This window comes from Lucilia sericata, unplaced genomic scaffold (assembly GCF_015586225.1).
Source record: "Lucilia sericata isolate MDLA Ls3-8-SP2 unplaced genomic scaffold, ASM1558622v1 Contig001010F_arrow, whole genome shotgun sequence".
In the NCBI taxonomy this organism is placed as follows: Eukaryota; Metazoa; Arthropoda; class Insecta; order Diptera; family Calliphoridae; genus Lucilia; species Lucilia sericata.
This window is the reverse complement of record NW_023994992.1, coordinates 40,413-61,942: the sequence shown is the minus strand read 5'-3', so window position 1 is coordinate 61,942 and position 21,530 is coordinate 40,413. Positions and strand designations below refer to the sequence as shown.

The window sequence follows — 21,530 nt, the reverse complement described above, 5'->3', positions numbered from 1 at the left end:
TTAAATAAAATATCTCAAGGAAAAAAGGGGCGTGGCATATATATTTTTTCCAAAATCTAAAACTTCATTTCCATATTTAGCTCTGTACCAAATTTCATTAAAAAATCTTTAAAATTATAGAAGTTATCTACAGTTAAAGTTTAGTGTCTGAAAGCCATAAATTTTGAGTTGCAAAAATAGCCAATCGAGAAATACTAGGGCAACAGAACTGAACAGCAAGTAAATTTTTGTATATGATTTTTGGTTTTTTGTTAATAACTTTTAATTTTCTTAATATTTTGATGAAATTCTTTTTGTGATGGATAGTCTGGAATATGGACTATGTCGTGGCTTACAATTTTACAACCAATGCCACGCCCCTTATTATATATAAAGCGTTTAATTATTAAAATTGGAATAACTCTCAAATTGAAGTGTTTAGCAGAATTTTTTTTCTATAAACACAAAGTTCAATTCTTATTTTATGTTTATGCAAAATTTTACTTAAAAAGCTTTAGCAATATGTAAGCTGTAGCGAGTTGAACTTTGCTATTCAAAAACGAAAGTTGGGCGTTAAATTTATGAAAACTGTTTTTTGGTTTTTTGTTAATAACTTTTAAGCTGTAAGATATTTTAAAGAAATTCTTTTTGCTGTGGATAGATTGGAATATATACTTTCTTGTGTATATAACATAAATTATCATAGCCACGCCCATTTCTATGTATGAAGTGATATATAATAAAAATCGTATAACTTTAAAAGTAAAACATCTAGTAAAATTTGTTTTTCATTTACAACAAGTTCAATTCTCATTTAATCTTTAAGCTAAATTTCATTTAAAAAACTTTAGAAATGTAGAAGCTGTAGCAATATGAACTTTAGTATCCAAACGCCATAAAGGGCTTTAAATTGATTAAAACTCTATTGAGGTTTTTTATTAACAAATCTTTTGTAGTACAAGATATTTTGACGATTTCTTAACCATTGAAAAGAGCGGAATTTTTGCTTTATTATGCTATAAATATTTAATGCTTACTGCCACGCCTTCTTTTTGTTGAAAGATTATTTGTTATAAATAATAGTAAGTTAGATTTGTGAGTAAAAAAGAGGCGTGTCAAAAATTATTTACACAGATTAAAAGCTGAATTCCTAATTTATGTTTAAGTCAATTTTCAGCTTAAAAGCTTTTAAAACCTAAATGCTATAGCTAATTGAATATTGGTATCAGAAAGTAAAAAGTGGGCGGTAGAGTGTAATTGCAATTTTGTTAATAACTCTGTTAATATAAAAGATAACAAAATAATTTTGGTGCCAGAGAAAAGAGGGGAAATTTTGCGTTAATACGGTTTTATATTTAACGCCCACTGCCACGCCCTCTTCTTACGTTTACGTTGTATATTAATAATTCATAATTAAGAGAGGAAAAATGGACGTGGCATATAATTTTTTTCTAAAATCCAAAACTACATTTCCTTCTTTACCTAAATGCCAAATTTCATTAAAAAAGCTTTAAAATTGTAGAAGTTATTTCCAGTTAAACTTTTGTTTCTGAAACCACAAATTTTTGAGTTGCAAAAACAGCCAATCGAAAACTACTAGGTCAACAGAACTGAACAGCAAGTAAATTTTTGTATATGATTTTTGGTTTTTTGTTAATAACTTTCAATATACATAATATTTCAATGAAATTCTTTTTGGGATGGATAGATTGGAATATGCGCTTCCTTATGATGTGAAATTTAGAGAAAAATGCCACGCCCCTTTTTGTGTATAATGTTATTTATATTTAAAATTTGAATAGCATAGAAAGTAAAAGATGTATAAAATTATTTTTTTCATAAATGTTAAATCTAATTCTCGTTTTATGTTTATGGTGAATTTTAGCTTAAAAGCTTTTGACATGTTAAAGTTGCAGCGTGTTAAAGTTTGCTGTTTAAAAGCTCAAAATGGACGGAAATTTGGTAAAATTTGTTTAATGGTTAATTGTTAATAACTTTGTTAATATGAGAGCTAGAAGGATAATTTTTGCATTAATGGAATGAGGGGAATTGTAGCTTTGTTAAGGCTTATATATTTTTTACCCAATGCCACGCCTTCTTTTTAACATTAAGATTTATTATCAAAATTTTACATTTAAGGGAGAAAAAGGAGGCGTGGCAAAATTTTTCTTTAATAAATAAAAAGTTTCATTCTTTTTTAATTTCCATAGCAAATTTCAGCTTAGAACCTTTTAAAATCAGGAAGCTGTAAAGTATTAAACTTTATGATCTCATATGAAAGAGCAAATGATAAGATTTTAAAGTTTTTTTGTTAAAATGTTGGATTTTTGACTAAAAATCTTATTAAATATGAATGATATAAAGACAAATTTTATATTTTATAAGAATGAGATAAAGGAGATACCGTTATTTTGTTTTAAAAGCGCTGCCACTATGTTTTATAGTATCAACAAGGTTGCCAAGACAACAAGAAATTGTTTTTCATTCTGTTTTATTAAAAAAGCCCAGAAAAATTAGGATTTTTTTAAAAATTAAATAAAAGTTATGTTTAATTCCTATAATGAATGGACAAACAGAATTGGAAGAATCTGCCAATGCTGAATTACAACGTTTACAAAGACAGGTTGGTGGGGAAAAAACACAAAATGTGATTTTTATTTTGGAATTTCTTATTCAAAATTGTTTTCTTTTTAAAGTTGAGAACTTTACAATTGGAGTTAAGAAGTTTATTGGACTATAAAACCAAACAATTGAAAAAACAAAATCATATTATCAGCGTGTTGCAGCAGGAGCACAAACAGTTGACCAATGAAATTAATACTTTGGAAGGAGGAACTCACGCCAAGAAAAATGTTACTGTAAGGGAAATGAAAGTTTTAAACCCCAAATTTTGAATTGATTTCTTTTGCAGAAGGAGAAAAAACTAATATATTTACAAAATCAAGAGGCTGAGGTGCAACGTATTTTAGCCAGTGAGCGTATAAATCTATGGGAATTAGAGGGTCATATAAAAAAGGTAGATTTATTGGCGAGGAGGACTTTTTTCTTATTAATTTCAATTTTCCTTTTAGATGGAAAAAGAAATAGATGGTTTGCGTAAACTGGAGGTACCCGATAGTTGTTATAAGGACACTATATGTAAGGTACAAAAGAGCGTGGTCAAACTGGAGAATCGTTTAGATGTGGTGAATAAGAAATGCAGTGATGTGTTGACTGAGAATTCAAAATTGAGGGACTCTATTAATCATATGCTGCAGGATAGGTTAGATATATAAAATTTAAAGTTTTGGATAATTTTTAAGAAAATTTCTAATTTAGAGCCAATTTCAACGAAATGTGGCAATCTATGGTGACTCAATTCAACGAGGGTAAGAAGTATATAATGGACTTGATCGATCAGTCTACTTTGGCTTATGATCAGCGTGAGGAATTGTGTAATAAGCTGCAGGTTTTAAAAGATCGCAATGAAAATGATAAAATTATGCATATACAGGTAGAATTTCTCTAATATTTCGAAATACTTTTTTCCAATATTTGTTCTTGTATCATTAGGAAATGCGTGAAATGCAAAGACGTCTGGAACATGATGCCAAATTACAAAAATTCTTTGATATTAAAGGACAAAAACGTCTCAATCCGGAATTGGAACAACGAGAAAGTGATAAGAAATTGGCACAAAAGGAGGCTTTCGAGAGACAACTGGCGGAATATAAAGAAATAATTGATAGAATGAAGGTAATTTGATTATTATTATCAAGCAAGATTTTCTATATAAAAAACTTTCTTCTAAGTTAAGAGAGAATTTATTTAAATGTTCTCTAAAACAGAGAGAAAACATTTTTGTAAAAATTTTTCTTCTAGCTTGAAAGATAAAAGTTTTATAAAGATAAGCTTCTTAAAGTTTCGGAGAGAAAGGTTTTTCTACAGAAAATTGTCTTTTAATCGGGTAGAGAAAGATTTTATATATAAAATATTACAGTTAGCTGATCAGAGAAAGACTTCCTATAACAAGTCTTGCACTATTTATTTATAAAAAGCTTTTTCCGTCTTATGAAATAATAGCTTTATAATAAATCAAAATTTAAAAAGAAGGCATAGCGAGACTTTTAAAAGCCATAAGCCATTACAAAGCTGAATATGCCTTCTTTATATTAGTGAAAAAATCAGCTTTCTAGCTGTCATATTTACAAAGTTATTAACAAAAAACCATAAAAGTAATTTTCTAAATTTTCGCCCACTTTTAGTTTTTAGATAAAAAAGTTCATTATGCTAAAGCTTTCATAATTTAAAAGCTTTTAGGCTGAAATTTGTCACCGGCATAAAACAAGACTTGAATTTTATACCTATGAAACAAAAATTATGTAACGCCCCCTACTTCCTCTTAAAAATAAGATTTTTATAATAAATCACAGTTTATTGAAAAGGGGCGTGGCATTGGATGTAAAAAGCATAAGCCATAATAAAGCTGAATTATCACTCTTTCCTTTAGTGAAAAAATAATTATTCTAGCTGTCATATTAATAAAGTTATTAACAAAAAACCATCAAAGTATTTTTGCCAAATTTTCGCCCACTTTAAGCTTTTAAACAACAAATTTTAACACGCTACAACTTTCACATTTCAAAAGCTTTTAAGCTGAAATTTCCTATAGACCTCCACCAAGAATTGAACTTTTTACTAATGAAAGAAATAATTACCTAGACTTAATACTTTTTAAGTTATTCGAATTTTAAATATAAATAACTTTATAAACGAAAAGGGGCGTGGCATATGATGTAAAATTTTAAACTATAAGTAGGACCAAATTCCACTCTATCCACAGCAAAAAGAATTTCTTTAAAATATTTAATAGCTTTAAAGTTATTAACAAAAAACCAAAAATCATATTCAAAAATTTGCTTGCTATTCAGTTCTGTTGACCTAGTAGTTTTCGATTGGCTATTTTTGCAACTCAAAAATTTGTGGTTTCAGAAACAAAAGTTTAACTTTAAATAACTTCTACATTTCTAAAGCTTTTTAAATGAAATTAGGCATTTGGGTAAAGCAGGAAATGTAGTTTTAGATTTTGGAAAAAAATTATGTGCCACGCCTTTTTTCCCCCAGTCAATTATGAATTATTAATATACAACGTTAATGTAAGAAGAGGGCGTGACAGTGGGCGTTAAATATAAAACCGTATTAACGCAAAATTTCCCCTCTTTCCTCTGGCACCAAAATTATTTTGTTATCTTTTATATTAACAGATTTATTAACAAAATACCAAAATTGCAATTACACTCTACCGCCCACTTTTTACTTTCAGATACCAATATTCAATTAGCTATAGCTTTTAGGTTTTAAAAGCTTTTAAGCTGAAAATTGACTTAAACATAAATTAGGAGTTCAGCTTTTAATTTGTATAAATCATTTTTTGACACGCCTCTTTTTTACTTAAAATTCTAACTTACTATTATTTATAACAAATAACCTTTCAACAAAAAGAAGGCGTGGCGGTAAGCATTAAACCTTTATAGCATAATAAAGCTAAAATTCCGCCCTTTTCAATGGTTAAGAAATCATCAAAATATCTTGTATAACAAAGGATTTTTTAATAAAAAACCTTAATAGTGTTTTAATCAATTTAAAGTCCTTTATGGCTTTTGAATACTAAAGTTCATAAAGCTACAGCTTTTACATTTCTAAAGTTTTTTTAATGAGATTTTGCTTGATGATTAAATAAGAATTGAACTTGTTATAAATGAAAAACTAATTTTGCTAGAAGTTTTACTTTCAAAGTTATAAGATTTTTATTATACATCACTTTATACAAATGGCACGTCTGAAATGGGCTTGTCTGTGTAAATTATGTTACAAATACAAGAAAGTACATATTCCAATCTATTCACAGCAAAAAGAATTTCTTCAAAATATCTTATAACTTAAAAGTTATTAAAAAAAAAAACAAAAAACAGTTTTCATCAATTTAACGCCCACCTTTCGCTTTTGAATAGCAAAGTTCAACTCGCTACAGCTTTCATATTTCATAAGCTTTTTAAGTAAAATTTTGCATAAACATAAAATAAGAATTGAACTTTGTATTTATGGAGAACATTTTCTGCTAAACCCTTAACTTTGAGAGTTATTCCGATTTTAATAATAAAACGCTTTATATATAAAAAGAGGCGTGGCATTGGTTGTAAAATTGTAAGCCATGAGATAGCCCATATTCCAGACTATCCATTACAAAAAGAATTTCATCATAATATTAAGAAATTTAAAAGTTATTAACAAAAAACCAAAAATCATATACAAAAATTTACTTGCTGTTCAGTTCTGTTGCCCTAGTATTTCTCGATTGGCTGTTTTTGCAACTCAAAATTTATGGGTTTCACAAACAAAAGTTTAACTTTAAATAACTTCTACAATTTTAAAGCTTTTTTAATGGAATTTGGCATTTAGGTAAAGAAGGAAATGTAGTTTTGGATTTTAGAAAAAAATTATATGCCACGCCCTTTTTTCCTTTCTTAATAATGAATTATAAATATACAACGTTCAAGTAAGAAGAGGGCGTGGCATTGGGCTTTAAGTATGAAGCCATGTTAAAGCTGAATTTCCACTCTTTCCTCTGGTACCAAAATTATCTTGGTATGTTATATATTTACCAAGTTATAAACAAAATACCGAATCTGCAATTAACAACTTCCGCCCACTGTTTGCCTTTAGCTACCAAAATTCAATTAGCTACAGCTTCTAGGTTTTCAAAGTTTTTAAGCTGAAATTTGGCTTTAATATATATTAGGAATTGAACTTTTAGATACAATAACAAATTCTTGCCACGCCTCCTCAAGTTTGACTTCTTTTTATCTTATAGGAACTTTATCAGGAATCGGATACTCAAAAGTTAACTGTTCAGTTTAAAAGACAGGAAGAGGAAAATTTTGCTCTGTTCAGTTATGTCAATGAATTGAGTCATGAGGTAGAGGTATTAAATGATACCACTCAGGAGTTATCGGATGAAATAGGTAAGTAAAGAAGAAATTTACTATTAAGAAAAGTTAAACACTGTTACTATTAATTGCATAGAACGCCAAAAAGCTGAGCTACTGGAAAAGGAAACCCTACAGAAAACTGAAGCTTTGGATTACCTCAATGAACAGCTGGAAAAGGCTGAATTGCAAAATAACGAAGCCAAGGAAAAGTTGCGCATCTTAGAGCTGCGTTTGCAACAAATGTTATTGGGAATATCGGATATATTCAAGTATTTTGTAAATAATTTAAAAAATGTATACAAATTTTAATATTATCACCTTCATTCGCAGACAACTATCTTGTGATGATGCTCCCATATTAAATGTGCTCTCCTCGAAAACCTCTATGACCTCGCATAATGTTAAACTGTTTATAGGCGTTATAGAGAAACGTATCAACACTATTATAAATGGTATAAATATTGAGGATTCTTCTAACAAAATTTTAGCTAAGAAGGATCGGATACCCAAATTTAATATTAAAGAATCGGCTAAAACAAAAAAATAACGGAACTACAACTGAACCAAAACTAAACAAGCACTCAACAACAGCTGAAAGAACGGAACTGACTAGAATTGAACTAAAACAGAATTAGGACTTGATCTAGAAAAGAACTAAAAAAGAACTAAAACTAAATCTAGAACAGAACAGAACTAGAACAGAACTAGAACAGAACTAGAACTGAACTAGAACAGAACTAGAACAGAACTAGAACAGAACTAGAACTGAACTAGAACAGAACTAGAACAGAACTAGAACTGAACTAGAACTGAACTAGAACTGAACTAGAACTGAACTAGAACTGAACTAGAACTGAACTAGAACTGAACTAGAACTGAACTAGAACTGAACTAGAACTGAACTAGAACTGAACTAGAACTGAACTAGAACTGAACTAGAACTGAACTAGAACTGAACTAGAACTTAACTAGAACTGAACTAGAACTGAACTAGAACTGAACTAGAACTGAACTAGAACTGAACTAGAACTGAACTAGAACTGAACTAGAACTGAACTAGAACTGAACTGAACTAGAACTGAACTAGAACTGAACTAGAACTGAACTAGAACTGAACTAGAACTGAACTAGAACTGAACTAGAACTGAACTAGAACTGAACTAGAACTGAACTAGAACTGAACTAGAACTGAACTAGAACTGAACTAGAACTGAACTAGAACTGAACTAGAACTGAACTAGAACTGAACTAGAACTGAACTAGAACTGAACTAGAACTGAACTAGAACTGAACTAGAACTGAACTAGAACTGAACTAGAACTGAACTAGAACTGAACCACAACTGAACCACAACTGAACTATAACTGAACTAGAACTGAACTAGAACTGAACTAGAACTGAACTAGAACTGAACTAGAACTGAACTAGAACTGAACTAGAACTGAACTAGAACTGAACTAGAACTGAACTAGAACTGAACTAGAACTGAACTAGAACTGAACTAGAACTGAACTAGAACTGAACTAGAACTGAACTAGAACTGAACTAGAACTTAACTAGAACTGAACTAGTACTGAACTAAAACTGAGCTACAGCAGTACTGGAACTGAATCACTAAATAATAACAAAGAATAAATACATTTTATACTAAATAAATTGTTTTATTATAATTTTTTGTTTAAAGGTAGTTGTTATTATTATTATTATTATTAAATATTTATATAACATTTACTTTACAAATTAATTAATTAAAAGTTAGTTTTTGTTTTTTTTTTATATTTTATTTTAAATATTAAGTGTCATTTTCATTTGTTTTTGCTTCATTGTCAGAATTAAGGCAAGTAGGTGAAATTAAAGCTTTTTTTGTTCTAAAAAAATGAAATTATTTTATGTTTTTCTTTATATAATTTAAGTTTTTGTTTAACATTTTTTTTATTATTTTAGTTTAAAAAAAATCTTTGCTTTGATTTCGTGCTTTACTTAATTCTAACTTATTTAAGTTATTAAAAAATATGTTTTGTTTTTGTTTAAATTTTTATATAAATCTTTTAGTAGTTGTTGTTGTTTTAAAAATAACTTGTTTTTTGAAAGGTTTTTTTTTTTTAAAAAAATTCTTTTAGAATTTCTTTTTTTTTTTAATTTTCTAACATTTTAGTGTAGTTTTTTAAATAAACTTAACGAGAATTTTTTAAGCGATATGTTGTGCTACAACGTTTTTTTTTTTTGATTTTTTAGAAATTTTGTTTTAAGTACTTTTAAGTTATTTTAAAATTAATATAAAAAAAGAGATTAATATAAGGCATATTATTAAGTTAAAATAAAAAATAACAAAATATGAGAAAATTTAAATAACATACATAGTTATTTATGAACGTTTGGATCCTCTTTAACCCTCTTTAAACAAATTTTATATTCACTTTAGATATTTCGATAACTCGGACTCTCGAAATCTCTTCCTAAAGTTTAATAAAAATTGTTCAGTTTTAAACAAAATCCAAAAAGTTCTATTTGAAAACATCGTATTGTTTCTCTTCTTGTCTCATTATTTTTTTACTTTTTTTACTTTTTAATTAAAAACTTAATTTAAAAAATATAAAATTTTTAATACATACATAAAAAAGCGTTAATGTTTCACTTAATGTTTTCTAATTTGTTAAAAAATAATATTAAAAAAAAATCAATTATAAAATTTTAATAAAATCAAAACCCAAAATTTTCTAATATTTTTATTAAATTTCTTATAATTATTAAAACTTCTTCTTGTTTAAAAATTTTATAAGTTTTGATTTTAAATTACAAAAAAGGTACATTTTTTAGTTATATTTAGTTAAATATTTTGTTTTTGTTTTTCCTTAAAAACCCAATTTTTGCAAGGTTACACTTTTTCTCCTTCCAACTCACTCAGTTAAAATTTACAAAATATTTAATTAATAATTAATATTACTATATAAATATGTCTGCTTGTCTGTCAGTTTTTTCTTCTTTTGTTTAAGTACTTAATTTTAAAAAGAATTGTCATAAAAATATGTAATTGTGTTTATACAAATTAAAAAATAATAATAAAAATAAAAATAAAAATAAGTATAAGTATATTGTATATAAAATTAATTAAAAGCTTTTACATTATTAAAATTATAGACGCATAGCGCCACCATTTCAATGTTATTAGATTACCGTTTGAAAGAGGCTCCAGAGTTTATAGTTGGACCAACGTTTGGCTAAATTAGCAGCAGCACTGGTTTGTTGAGGTTCCGCTGTTTGCACTGTTACGATTGGTTAATCATTTCGAGCGCATTTGCTCCTTCAATGAGTATTGCATGTCCTCTGGAAGAGAAACAACCAAATTTATAAAATGGAATAAAAAATTAATTTTAAAAGCCTAGAACTAGAACAGAACTAGAACAGACTCCAGAACTTGCAGAGAAACAGAACCAAACTTATAGAACATGAAAGAATAAAAAACTAACAGCTAGAACAGAACGAACTAGAACAGAACTAAAAAACTGACAGAACTAGAACAGAACGACTAGAACAACTAGAACAGAACTATAACAGAACTAGAACAAACTAGAACAGAACTAGAACAGAACTAGAACAGAACTAGAACAGAACTAGAACAGAACTAGAACAGAACTAGACAAACTAGAACAGAACTAGAACAGAACTAGAACAGAACTAGAACAGAACTAGAACAGAACTAGAACAGAACTAGAACAGAACTAGAACAGAACTAGAACAGAACTAGAACAGAACTAGAACAGAACTAGAACTAGAACTAGAACAGAACTAGAACTAGAATAGAACTAGAACAGAACTAGAACAGAACTAGAACAGAACTAGAATAGAACTAGAACAGAACTAGAACAGAACTAGAACAGAACTAGAACAGAACTAGAACAGAACTAGAACAGAACTAGAACAGAACTAGAACAGAACTAGAACAGAACTAGAACAGAACTAGAACAGAACTAGAACAGAACTAGAACAGAACTAGAACAGAACTAGAACAGAACTAGAACTAGAACAGAACTAGAATTGGGAAATAACTAGAACAGAAAAAGTTTAAATATAATTTAAACTTTATTTATACAGATTTTCAAACTAACCTGCCACTGTTCCAATTGTTGTGATAATTCCACCTTTTGTTGGATAGATTCCAATAATTGAGAATTGGCCTGCATGAGTTCCACACGTGTCTTGGCCAATTCAACTTCAGCCTTGGTGCGTCTTTCAGTAGCATTATCACGTTCTTTTTGGGCTTTAGCCAATAATTCATCACGATCGGTGGTGTCGACCAAATCACCACGGGCTTGATCTCTTTCCTCCTTGACATTGGTTAATTCAACGTCGGTGACAGCCAACTGAAAAAGCAAGATAGTATTGAATTTCTCTGTTTTATATATTGCGGGTAGGGAAAGTGATACCAACCTTAGCTTCTAGCTGTTGTATCAATTGATGAGATCTCTTAATTTCGTCTTCCTGTTCCAAAACCAAATTTCTAGTTTGATCCAGCATCTTTTTGAAATTGCCCGCATCGAGATTTAGCAATAAACGTGTCAACTCATCGGACATGGCGGACAACATGCCCTGGCGGAAATTAATGGCATTATGACCACCCTCACTATTGCCATTGGTGGAGATGGTATTATCCATAGATTCCAAATCCAATGATATGTCCGAATTTAAACCTGTAAAACCTTTAAGGTTTCAAATATCACAAGGCAAAGTTATAAAATACTAACTACTGACACACAACGAAAGATAAACATGCAAAACAATAAGAGAAAAGGAAAAGGGCTTTCTGGAAACTTACCTGAGTCATCATCATGACCAATTTTTAAAGAATCTACCAGAGATTTTAATTGTATATACACAGAACGAGCCTCTACCCAGATTTGTGAGGGTTTACCATCTTCCGAGAAACTAGCCTCATCTTCATCGCATTCCATTTCGAATTGTAGGGACTTTTTACCGGTGGAACCAGAATAATTATCCTTTTAGTAAAAAGTTTGTGATGGAAATGTTTTTTTTTTAAGTATAATTGGAGTTAATTGTGTATGCAATGGATTTTTATAGAGAATTTTTTGAATATTAGATTTTGTTTGAGAAAGAATTTGGAAAAAATTTCATGAATAAGTTGGTGTTTTTTAAAAATTTTGTTTAATTAAGATAACTTACCGCTCCCAAACGCTCACTGAGCACATTATTTTCTCTAGTGGCTCTTTCTAAAGCCTGCAAGGTGGTCTGAAAGTGGGAAATGAAAAATATTAGAAAGATTTCACTTGAAAACGGAATATCGCAAATTTCGTTAAAAGCTTTACTTTTAAGATAGAAGATAAGATTCTAACGCCTTTAAAGGGTTAATAATTTAGCAAATACATTAATATTAACTATATATTTTTTTATTATTTTCTCTTGATAAATAAACAACTTCTTTTTTAAAAACAACAACGCAGAAATCAGAAATATTTCAAGCAAAAGATAATGGCAACAATATCACTTCAATTCTTAAAAAAAAACTGATAACACTACAAGTTGTCTACTTTAAAATACTTTATCAACTTCAATTTATTCATAAATACCTCCAATTTTGTTTCCTGTTCCCGAGCATGCCTCTCCAGCATGTGAATACGATCTGAAGCCTCATCTAAAGCCGAACTTATATTTTCCTTTTCTTCGCGAGCCTGTTGCAAACGTTTCTCTAGCTCATGACGTTTTTCTGTGGTTAGATTTAATTCTGTTTTTATGGATTCCAGACTGTTGACATGTTCCTGTTAAAGATTTATCGAGAAAATATTTAATATTTAAAATTTTGGGGGATTTTTGTTAAACATACCTGTAAACTACTGTTTCTGTAGGAGTATTGATCCTTTAATTCCTGAATTTGTGACATTAGCTTCATTTCCGTAATATGAGCCTCTTGAATTTGTTCGGTTAAACGAGAATTTTGACTGGATAGTTCTTCTATTAACATGGTTTTCTCTTTTTCCGCCTGACGTAAGGCGTTTTCCTGAAAATAAACAAGTTTTTATCAATAAGTTCAGTTTCCTATCGATTCTAGTTCAGTTCTACTTTAGTTTTAGTTCAGTTCTAGTTCAGTTCTAGTTCAGTTCTAGTTCAGTTCTAGTTCAGTTCTAGTTCAGTTCTAGTTCAGTTCTAGTTCAGTTCTAGTTCAGTTCTAGTTCAGTTCTAGTTCAGTTCTAGTTCAGTTCTAGTTCAGTTCTAGTTCAGTTCTAGTTCAGTTCTAGTTCAGTTCTAGTTCAGTTCTAGTTCAGTTCTAGTTCAGTTCTAGTTCAGTTCTAGTTCAGTTCTAGTTCAGTTCTAGTTCAGTTCTAGTTCAGTTCTAGTTCAGTTCTAGTTCAGTTCTAGTTCAGTTCTAGTTCAGTTCTAGTTCAGTTCTAGTTCAGTTCTAGTTCAGTTCTAGTTCAGTTCTAGTTCAGTTCTAGTTCAGTTCTAGTTCAGTTCTAGTTCAGTTCTAGTTCAGTTCTAGTTCAGTTCTAGTTCAGTTCTAGTTCAGTTCTAGTTCAGTTCTAGTTCAGTTCAGTTCTAGTTCAGTTCTAGTTCAGTTCTAGTTCAGTTCAGTTCTAGTTCAGTTCTAGTTCAGTTCTAGTTCAGTTCTAGTTCAGTTCTAGTTCAGTTCTAGTTCAGTTCTAGTTCAGTTCTAGTTCAGTTCTAGTTCAGTTCTAGTTCAGTTCTAGTTCAGTTCTAGTTCAGTTCTAGTTCAGTTCTAGTTCAGTTCTAGTTCAGTTCTAGTTCAGTTTAGTTCAGTTCTAGTTCAGTTCTAGTTCAGTTCTAGTTCAGTTCTAGTTCAGTTCTAGTTCAGTTCTAGTTCAGTTCTAGTTCAGTTCTAGTTCAGTTCTAGTTCAGTTCTAGTTCAGTTCTAGTTCAGTTCTAGTTCAGTTCTAGTTCAGTTCTGGTTCAGTTCTGGTTCAGTTCTAGTTCAGTTCTAGTTCAGTTCTAGTTCAGTTCTAGTTCAGTTCTAGTTCAGTTCTAGTTCAGTTCTAGTTCAGTTCTAGTTCAGTTCTAGTTCAGTTCTAGTTCAGTTCTAGTTCAGTTCTAGTTCAGTTCTAGTTCAGTTCTAGTTCAGTTCTAGTTCAGTTCTAGTTCAGTTCTAGTTCAGTTCTACTTCAGTTCTAGTTCAGTTCTAGTTCAGTTCTAGTTCAGTTCTAGTTCAGTTCTAGTTCAGTTCTAGTTCAGTTCTAGTTCAGTTCTAGTTCAGTTCTAGTTCAGTACTAGTTCAGTTCTAGTTCAGTTCTAGTTCAAGTTCTAGTTCAGTTCTAGTTCAGTTCTAGTTCAGTTCTAGTTCAGTTCTAGTTCAGTTCTAGTTCAGTTCTAGTTCAGTTCTAGTTCAGTTCTAGTTCAGTTCAGTTCTAGTTCAGTTCTAGTTCAGTTCTAGTTCAGTTCTAGTTCAGTTCTAGTTCAGTTCTAGTTCTAGTTCAGTTCTAGTTCAGTTCTAGTTCAGTTCTAGTTCAGTTCTAGTTCAGTTCTAGTTCAGTTCTAGTTCAGTTTAGTTCAGTTCTAGTTCAGTTCTAGTTCAGTTCTAGTTCAGTTCTAGTTCAGTTCTAGTTCAGTTCTAGTTCAGTTCTAGTTCAGTTCTAGTTCAGTTCTAGTTCAGTTCCAGTTCAGTTCTAGTTCAGTTCTAGTTCAGTTCTAGTTCAGTTCTAGTTCAGTTCTAGTTCAGTTCTAGTTCAGTTCTAGTTCAGTTCTAGTTCAGTTCTAGTTCAGTTCTAGTTCAGTTCTAGTTCAGTTCTAGTTCAGTTCTAGTTCAGTTCTAGTTCAGTTCTAGTTCAGTTCTAGTTCAGTTCTAGTTCAGTTCTAGTTCAGTTCTAGTTCAGTTCTAGTTCAGTTCTAGTTCAGTTCTAGTTCAGTTCTAGTTCAGTTCTAGTTCAGTTCTAGTTCAGTTCTAGTTCAGTTCTAGTTCAGTTCTAGTTCAGTTCTAGTTCAGTTCTAGTTCAGTTCTAGTTCAGTTCTAGTTCAGTTCTAGTTCAGTTCTAGTTCAGTTCTAGTTCAGTTCTAGTTCAGTTCTAGTTCAGTTCTAGTTCAGTTCTAGTTCAGTTCTAGTTCAGTTCTAGTTTAGTTCTAGTTCAGTTCTAGTTCAGTTCTAGTTCAGTTCTAGTTCAGTAGTTCAGTTCTAGTTCAGTTCTAGTTCAGTTCTAGTTCAGTTCTAGTTCAGTTGTAGTTCAGTTCTAGTTCAGTTCTAGTTCAGTTCTAGTTCAGTTCTAGTTCAGTTTTAGTTCAGTTCTAGTTCAGTGTTCAGTTCTAGTTCAGTGTTTAGTTCTAGTTCAGTGTTCAGTTCTAGTTCAGTGTTCAGTTCTAGTTCAGTTATAGTATATTTTTGCTAATTTTTGAAGAAATTAGTTTTTTTTTAACAAAAAAAAATTAATGTTATTTATCATTTCCTTACCTGTGCCAGTGATTTATCTTTAAGTTCATTGTAATCCGCTTGTATTTCCAGCACCCTTTGTTCACTTTCCTCTTCAGCAATTGCGAGTTTTTGTCGTAAAACATGTTTTTCTTGTTCCAATTTCTAAACGAAATAAAAGAGAAACAATATAAGAGATTATTTAACAATTCTTTTATGTATAATGTATATGATTTATTTGTTAAAATTTTTAAATAAAATATTATTACAAAGAAATTGTATTTAATTAACTAATAATAACTCAAGTGTCTGGCTGCATAACGTCACCTTTCATATTAACAAAATATATAAAAGAAATAAAAAAAATAAATATTTAAACACGTTTTCTTTTTCATTTATTAATTGTTTACAAATACTAATCAGAAGAAAATCATTTGATTTTTTCCAACAATGAATATTTTTTCTCTTATTTGACATAAATTTTCGAAAATGTAACGTTTAATACCGTTAAACTAATTGTCAGTTTTGAAAGAGATTGTAATCGCTTGAGTATGTAAATTAAATCACGTTTTTTTTATAGTAAAACGATTGTTAATCAGCTGTTACATTTTAACTGTAAGAACATTTTCAAAGAATTTATTTCATTTTGTATTTAATAGGGGATCTTTAAAGAAGTGTTATGAAAATCTCTTTTGTTTGTCATTAATTTGACGTGACAGGCATTCCAAAACAAAAGATAAATTGTTAGTATAAAAACTATTTTATTAGTTTGTAACAAATGTTATCAAATTTATTGTATGTATTTTCTTTCGAAACTTGTTTAGATTTTCTTAAATGATCGATTCTATTGTTAAAGAATGTTAACTGAAAGGCAACAAGATCAGAAAAGGAGTAAGAGAGAGGGGAATATAAAATATGTGGAAAGTTATTAGAAATTATTAAAGAATTTTTTCATTGTTGCAGTTTATGTCTAAAGATCTTTCACATTGTCTTCCTGTTGAGCTTAATGAGAATACAATTTCATTGTACAAATTCTAATGATTCAAAGATTAAGAATTAAACTTATGAAGATTTAAGGTACTTAAGATAGATAGATAGATAGATAGATAGATAGATAGATAGATAGATAGATAGATAGATAGATAGATAGATAGATAGATAGATAGATAGATAGATAGATAGATAGATAGAAAGATAGATAGATGTTCTAGTTCTGTTCTAGCTGTTCTAGTTCTGTCTAGTTCTGTTCTAGTTCTGTTCTAGTTCTGTTCTAGTTCTGTTCTAGTTCTGTTCTAGTTCTGTTCTAGTTCTGTTCTAGTTCTGTTCTAGTTCTGTTCTAGTTCTGTTCTAGTTTCTAGTTCTGTTCTAGTTCTGTTCTAGTTCTGTTCTAGTTCTGTTCTAGTTCTGTTCTAGTTCTGTTCTAGTTTCTGTTCTAGTTCTGTTCTAGTTCTGTTCTAGTTCTGTTCTAGTTCTGTTCTAGTTCTGTTCTAGTTCTGTTCTAGTTCTGTTCTAGTTCTGTTCTAGTTCTGTTCTAGTTCTGTTCTAGTTCTGTTCTAGTTCTGTTCTAGTTCTGTTCTAGTTCTGTTCTAGTTCTGTTCTAGTTCTGTTCTAGTTCTGTTCTAGTTCTGTTCTAGTTCTGTTCTAGTTCTGTTCTAGTTCTGTTCTAGTTCTGTTCTAGTTCTGTTCTAGTTTCTGTTCTAGTTCTGTTCTAGTTCTGTTCTAGTTCTGTCTAGTTCTGTTCTAGTTCTGTTCTAGTTCTGTTCTAGTCTGTTCTAGTTCTGTTCTAGTTCTGTTCTAGTTCTGTTCTAGTTCTGGTTCGAGTTTCTGATTCTAGTTCTGTTCTAGTTCTGTTCTAGTTCGGTTCAGTTCTGTTCTAGTTCTGTTCTAGTTCTGTTCTAGTTCTGTTCTAGTTCTGTTCTAGTTCTGTTCTAGTTCTGTTCTAGTTCTGTTTCTAGTTCTGTTCTAGTTCTGTTCTAGTTCTGTTCTAGTTCGGTTCTAGTTTCTGTTCTAGTTCTGTTCTAGTTCTGTTCTAGTTCTGTCTAGTTCTGTTCTAGTTCTGTTCTAGTTCTGTTCTAGTTCTGTTCTAGTTCTGTTCTAGTTCTGTTCTAGTTCTGTTCTAGTTCTGTTCTAGTTCTGTTCTAGTTCTGTTTCCAGTTCTGTTCTAGTTCTGTTCTAGTTCTGTTCTAGTTCTGTTCTAGTTTTGTTCTAGTTCTGTTCTAGTTCTGTTCTAGTTCTGTTCTAGTTCTATTGTAATTCTATTGTAGTTCTGTTCTACTTCTGATCTAGTTCAGTTCTAGTTCTGTTCTACTTCTATTGTAATTCTATTGTAGTTCTGTTCTACTTCTGTTCTAGTTCAGTTCTAGTTCTGTTCTAGTTCTGTTCTAGTTCTGTTCTAGTTCTGTTCTAGTTCTGTTCTAGTTCTGTTCTAGTTCTGTTCTAGTTCTGTTCTAGTTCTGTTCTAGTTCTGTTCTAGTTCTGTTCTAGTTCTGTTCTAGTTCTGTTCTAGTTCTGTTCTAGTTCTGTTCTAGTTCTGTTCTAGTTCTAGTTCTGTTCTAGTTCTGTTCTAGTTCTGTTCTAGTACTGTTCTAGTACTGTTCTGGTTCTGTTCTAGTTCTGTTCTAGTTCTGTTCTAGTTCTAGTTCTGTTCTAGTTCTGTTCTAGTTCTATTCTAGTTCTGTTCTAGTACTGTTCTAGTTCTGTTCTAGTTCTGTTCTAGTTCTGTTCTAGTTCTGTTCTAGTTCTGTTCTAGTTCTGTTCTAGTTCTGTTCTAGTTCTGTTCTAGTTCTAGTACTGTTCTAGTTCTGTTCTAGTTTTGTTCTAGTTCTGTTCTAGTTCTGTTCTAGTTCTGTTCTAGTTCTGTTCTAGTTCTGTTCTAGTTCTGTTCTAGTTCTGTTCTAGTTCTGTTCTAGTTTAGTTTTAATTCAGATTTTATTCTGTTCTAGTTCAGTTCAGAGAAAAGGGGGAGCCTGTTCTCTCTTTCTTCCTCTGACGGATTTGTTTTAAAGATCATTAATTTCATTTCCTTTTTATCTTATTAGGAATACAATTTGGTGATACAAATTCGAATAATGTGAAGATTAAGAAAAACAAATGTTTTAGGAAATACAGTAGTTAATCGATATGTTGCAATTGAATTAAAAAGTTTTTGACTTTTAGAGCCGAAAAAATGCACTTAAACCAGCCATATGTGCATTTGTAGTAAACATTAATGTAACTGACCAAAATACATAAAAAAACTACCTACATTTTAGTCTTTATCGGTAAAATACCATATAGTATTGCTAACATAACTATAAGCTAAACTTTAAGAAAAAAATTTAATTAAAAATATTGCATAATCTAAATTAAAAATAAAACCAAAACAAAAACGTACGTTTAAATATTACTGCAATTCAAATATTGTTTCATTTTTTTTTTTGATTTTTGGTTGTTTTTTTTTTTTTGAACAAATTAAATAAAAAAAATTGTTTAACAACTTTTAGACATGAAAGAGATAAACAAAAACTAACAAAATGTATGAAGTCATAATTATATATAAGAAAAAAATAACTCAACAAAAATAAGAATTCGTGATCAAAGATTGATTCACTGTTAGCTGTCATTCCAGCATTCGATCACTTTTTTTTTTTTTGAAATCATTGATGATCTTGCTACAATAGCTTCAATGGTAACTGACTCATCTAAGTAAATGTTGGATAAATATTAGTTAAGCCTCATTTACATTTAATTAAATAATTGTTTTTTGTTGTTGTTAATGATTATGCAAATATTGATTGAATAGTTTTATTTATAAATATTTGTTTTTATGTTATTTTTGTTTAATAATATTTGCACTTTTATTTATTGCATGAATTAATAATTTTATTTAAATATTCTTGTTGGCGATTTTGTAATTAATTATTAAAAAGTCAAGCGAAAAAAAAGAACCTTAATCAACAAATACAGATGATCGAAATGAAACTCGCAAATTTGATTAATGACTGATCAGTTTGAAGAGAAATCTAATTCATCTCTCCCCTAGCAAGCTTAAACTCTCAGATTCAATTCCTGTTTCAATTCCCTCTCTTGTTCGATTCCTGAAAAAGTGTAGGAGAAGATTTAAATGTTTGGTTGCCAAAAAATGATCTTGAAAAATTAAAAAAAAACTTTTTTTTTTCACTATTTATTGTTAAATATGACAACAACACTATTATTGATTTGTTAAAATTAACATTTGTATTATAAAATTGTCACGTTTTAATGGTACACGTGCCCAGAATCATTTGGTCATACATGAGTAATTTAAGTTTTCATTCAGAGATTTGAAAGAATATTTTGACTAAAAATGAAAAATGCAATTAAATATGTAGTGATCTTGGCAATGACATAACCCAAAGAAATCGATAAATTTTTCTTAAATTTTGAACCAGTCCCAATCACTTTAATGCTCGCTCTTCTGATCACTCTTAATGTTATAAAGAAAGTACGTTATTAATATTTCTAAAATAAATATTGCACTTATGTGTAATAATTTAACTGTTATTATTATATATTTATTAAAATTTTTTTATTTAAACTTTAAGAAAGTTAGTTTTTTCTTCCCCCAAATACTTAAAAGTGGAAAAAGTGAAAATTAAAATAATTTGAAATGATGTTATTATCAAAAAAAAAAAAAGTAGTGAAAAGTAAAGAAAATTTAACCAATTCCTTTTAATACATTTGAATAACCTTTTCATAAAGTGCAGAGCCAACTAGTTTGTATAAATGTATAATGGAATTTGTACTTTTTTTTCTATTTCGACGACTAATTTAAAACACAATAGAAAACCAACCGCAAATTATTTTGTATTTATAATCAGACATCATCATTATCACACATATTTATACATGGAAAAAGTACATATTCGCAACTAACATATGGAGATTTTTAAATAACCCGGCAGTTCTAGAGACTGTGACCCAACGAATAAAATTAATGAACGAAAAATAGAACAGAACCAGAACTGAATTATATCAGACCTGGAGCAGAACTAGAACAGAACAAGAATAGAACTAGAACAGAACTAGAACAGAACTAGAACAGAACTCGAACAGAACTAGAACAGAACTAGAACGGAACTAGAACAGAACTAGAACAGAACTAGAACAGAACTAGAACAGAACTCGAACAAAACTAGAACAGAACTAGAACAGAACTAGAACAGAACTAGAACTGAACTAGAACTGAACTAGAACTGAACTAGAACTGAACTAGAACTTAACTAGAACTGAACTAGAACTGAACTAGAACTGAACTAGAACAGAACTATAATAGAACTAGATCAGAACTAGATCAGAACTAGAACAGAACTAGAACAGAACTAGAACAGAACTAGAACAGAACTAGAACAGAACTAGAACAGAACTAGAACAGAACTAGAACAGAACTAGAACAGAACTAGAACAGAACTAGAACAGAACTAGAACAGAACTAGAACAGAACTAGAACAGAACTAGAACAGAACTAGAACAGAACTAGAACAGAACTAGAACAGAACTAGAACAGAACTAGAACAGAACTAGAACAGAACTAGAACAGAACTAGAACAGAACTAGAACAGAACTAGAACAGAACTAGAACAGAACTAGAACAGAACTAGAACAGAACTAGAACAGAACTAGAACAGAACTAGAACAGAACTAGAACAGAACTAGAACAGAACTAGAACAGAACTAGAACAGAACTAGAACAGAACTAGAACAGAACTAGAACAGAACTAGAACAGAACTAGAACAGAACTAGAACAGAACTAGAACAGAACTAGAACAGAACTAGAACAGAACTAGAACAGAACTAGAACAGAACTAGAACAGAACTAGAACAGAACTAGAACAGAACTAGAACAGAACTAGAACAGAACTAGAACAGAACTAGAACAGAACTAGAACAGAACTAGAACAGAACTAGAACAGAACTAGAACTGAAATAGAACTGAACTAGAACTGAACTAGAACTGAACTAGAACTGAACTAGAACAGAACTAGAACAGAACTATAACAGAACTAGAACAGAACTAGAACAGAACTAGAACAGAACTAGAACTGAACTAGAAATGAACTAGAACTGAACTAGAACTGAATTAGAACTGAACTAGAACTACACTAGAACTGAACTAGAACTGAACTAGAACAGAACTAGAACAGAACTAGAACAGAACTAGAATAGAACTAGAACAGAACTAGAACAGAACTAGAACAGAACT

The 21,530-nt window shown here is 30.0% G+C and overlaps 2 protein-coding genes across 2 annotated transcripts; one reads left to right on the top strand and one right to left on the bottom strand.

Annotated features, from left to right (window-relative positions):
• Positions 1–2,539: 2,539 nt before the first annotated feature.
• On the top strand, positions 2,540–7,494 carry LOC119609592 (coiled-coil domain-containing protein 63). Its single transcript, XM_037964438.1, has 9 exons — positions 2,540–2,602; positions 2,676–2,837; positions 2,891–2,995; positions 3,051–3,241; positions 3,298–3,472; positions 3,532–3,714; positions 6,830–6,980; positions 7,042–7,216; positions 7,278–7,494. The coding sequence occupies exons 1-9, from the start codon at positions 2,540–2,542 to the stop codon at positions 7,492–7,494; spliced, it is 1,422 nt and encodes a 473-aa protein (XP_037820366.1).
• A 1,592-nt stretch (positions 7,495–9,086) lies between these two features.
• Positions 9,087–15,474, bottom strand: LOC119609593 (bicaudal D-related protein homolog; the record flags this gene model as incomplete). The annotated part of the gene is given in 9 exon segments (XM_037964439.1): positions 9,087–10,208; positions 10,210–10,271; positions 11,050–11,308; positions 11,376–11,644; positions 11,761–11,941; positions 12,126–12,191; positions 12,530–12,718; positions 12,784–12,957; positions 15,352–15,474. Coding segments are annotated over 9 exon segments (1,419 nt in total), but the record flags the coding sequence as incomplete, so codon positions are not given.
• Positions 15,475–21,530: the final 6,056 nt, after the last annotated feature.